Genomic DNA, 1,053 nt, shown 5'->3' on the forward strand with positions numbered 1-1,053 from the left:
GAAGGTCTTACAGGTAAACACCTGCTCCAGAACAGTCATTTGGCATTTGGCAGGGACTTCCGAGTGATAATTTTCTAATTTCCTGCGGGGCCCTGATCAGCAGCATTCCTTTGAACGACTAAACTAACTTATCGAAAAACTTCCTTTCTCGTATCCGCCAGTGGTTTTCTGAATTCAAGGGGGGCGAGGCAGTCTTGAAGATGAACGCCCTGAAGGCACCAAAGTACAACTGTTACTCCAAGAATGCTGCTACGGTGCAGAGAGATACGCAAGAGGATTCTACGAAAACTATTACCAAGTTCCGGGGATCATACATTACTTGAAAAGGGAACATCAATTAAGTATGAATCAGCAATATCAGAATGGTGAAGCGATTTGCTTGTGGATCCTTCGTACCCTGTCTCTGAACAGACACGGACCAGATTGGAGTGGGTTCGATGTAGTGATTTATAGGCGTTGGTGCCTCAGTTCTCTCTCCCTGAGGGTCAAGCCCTGACGGCGGATAAGGACTCGGAATTCGTAAAATCACTGAGTCTTCAAGCATAACTCATAGATCCTGAGAGAGCGTCGACTGTTCGCCAGTCCTCATGGAGTTTTCAATCACTTCTGAAAGAAAAGATGACAGAAAATATCACCAAGTCAACTGCACTCGAGTTTGCACCACAATCACCTCATGCCTGCGGACACTGCTCTTTGCCCTTTATTCTTACTTCGCAACCTTCCCCCTGAAGATCGCTGCACCGCGTACTATCCATCTCGAGTCCATGGGTCCTCATATTTGAGCGACGCAAAAGCACTATTTCAGCGTGCTTTGTTCTTGCTGGCCTGTCATCTGGCATCAGAGCGGCACTGTCTGCAGATTCGCCGCTCCTGCTAGTCGAAAAAGGCGACGCCTACAGTACATGTCGTACCTCTTCCCTTTTCTTGCGAAGACCGAACGTGAGGAACATCGTTTGGGGGGACATGTAGCACAAGGTCTAGAGGGGCACTTCTCTAGACAAAGTAAACAGGTACAATATGACTTGTGAAATAATTGGAAGGAAATAAGACAAG

The 1,053-nt window shown here is 47.1% G+C and overlaps 1 protein-coding gene across 1 annotated transcript in view; it reads right to left on the reverse strand.

The window, feature by feature from the left end:
• LOC119592335 (fatty-acid amide hydrolase 2-B-like) overlaps positions 1-39 on the reverse strand; it is a 12,903-nt gene extending 12,864 nt beyond the window's left edge. Inside the window, exon 1 of the mRNA XM_037941162.1 lies at positions 12-39. Within this exon, the coding sequence (XP_037797090.1) occupies positions 12-39 (28 nt within the window). The remainder of the gene's footprint in view (positions 1-11) is intronic.
• Positions 40-1,053: the final 1,014 nt, after the last annotated feature.

This window comes from Penaeus monodon, chromosome 30, assembly GCF_015228065.2.
Source record: "Penaeus monodon isolate SGIC_2016 chromosome 30, NSTDA_Pmon_1, whole genome shotgun sequence".
Classification (NCBI taxonomy): Eukaryota; Metazoa; Arthropoda; class Malacostraca; order Decapoda; family Penaeidae; genus Penaeus; species Penaeus monodon.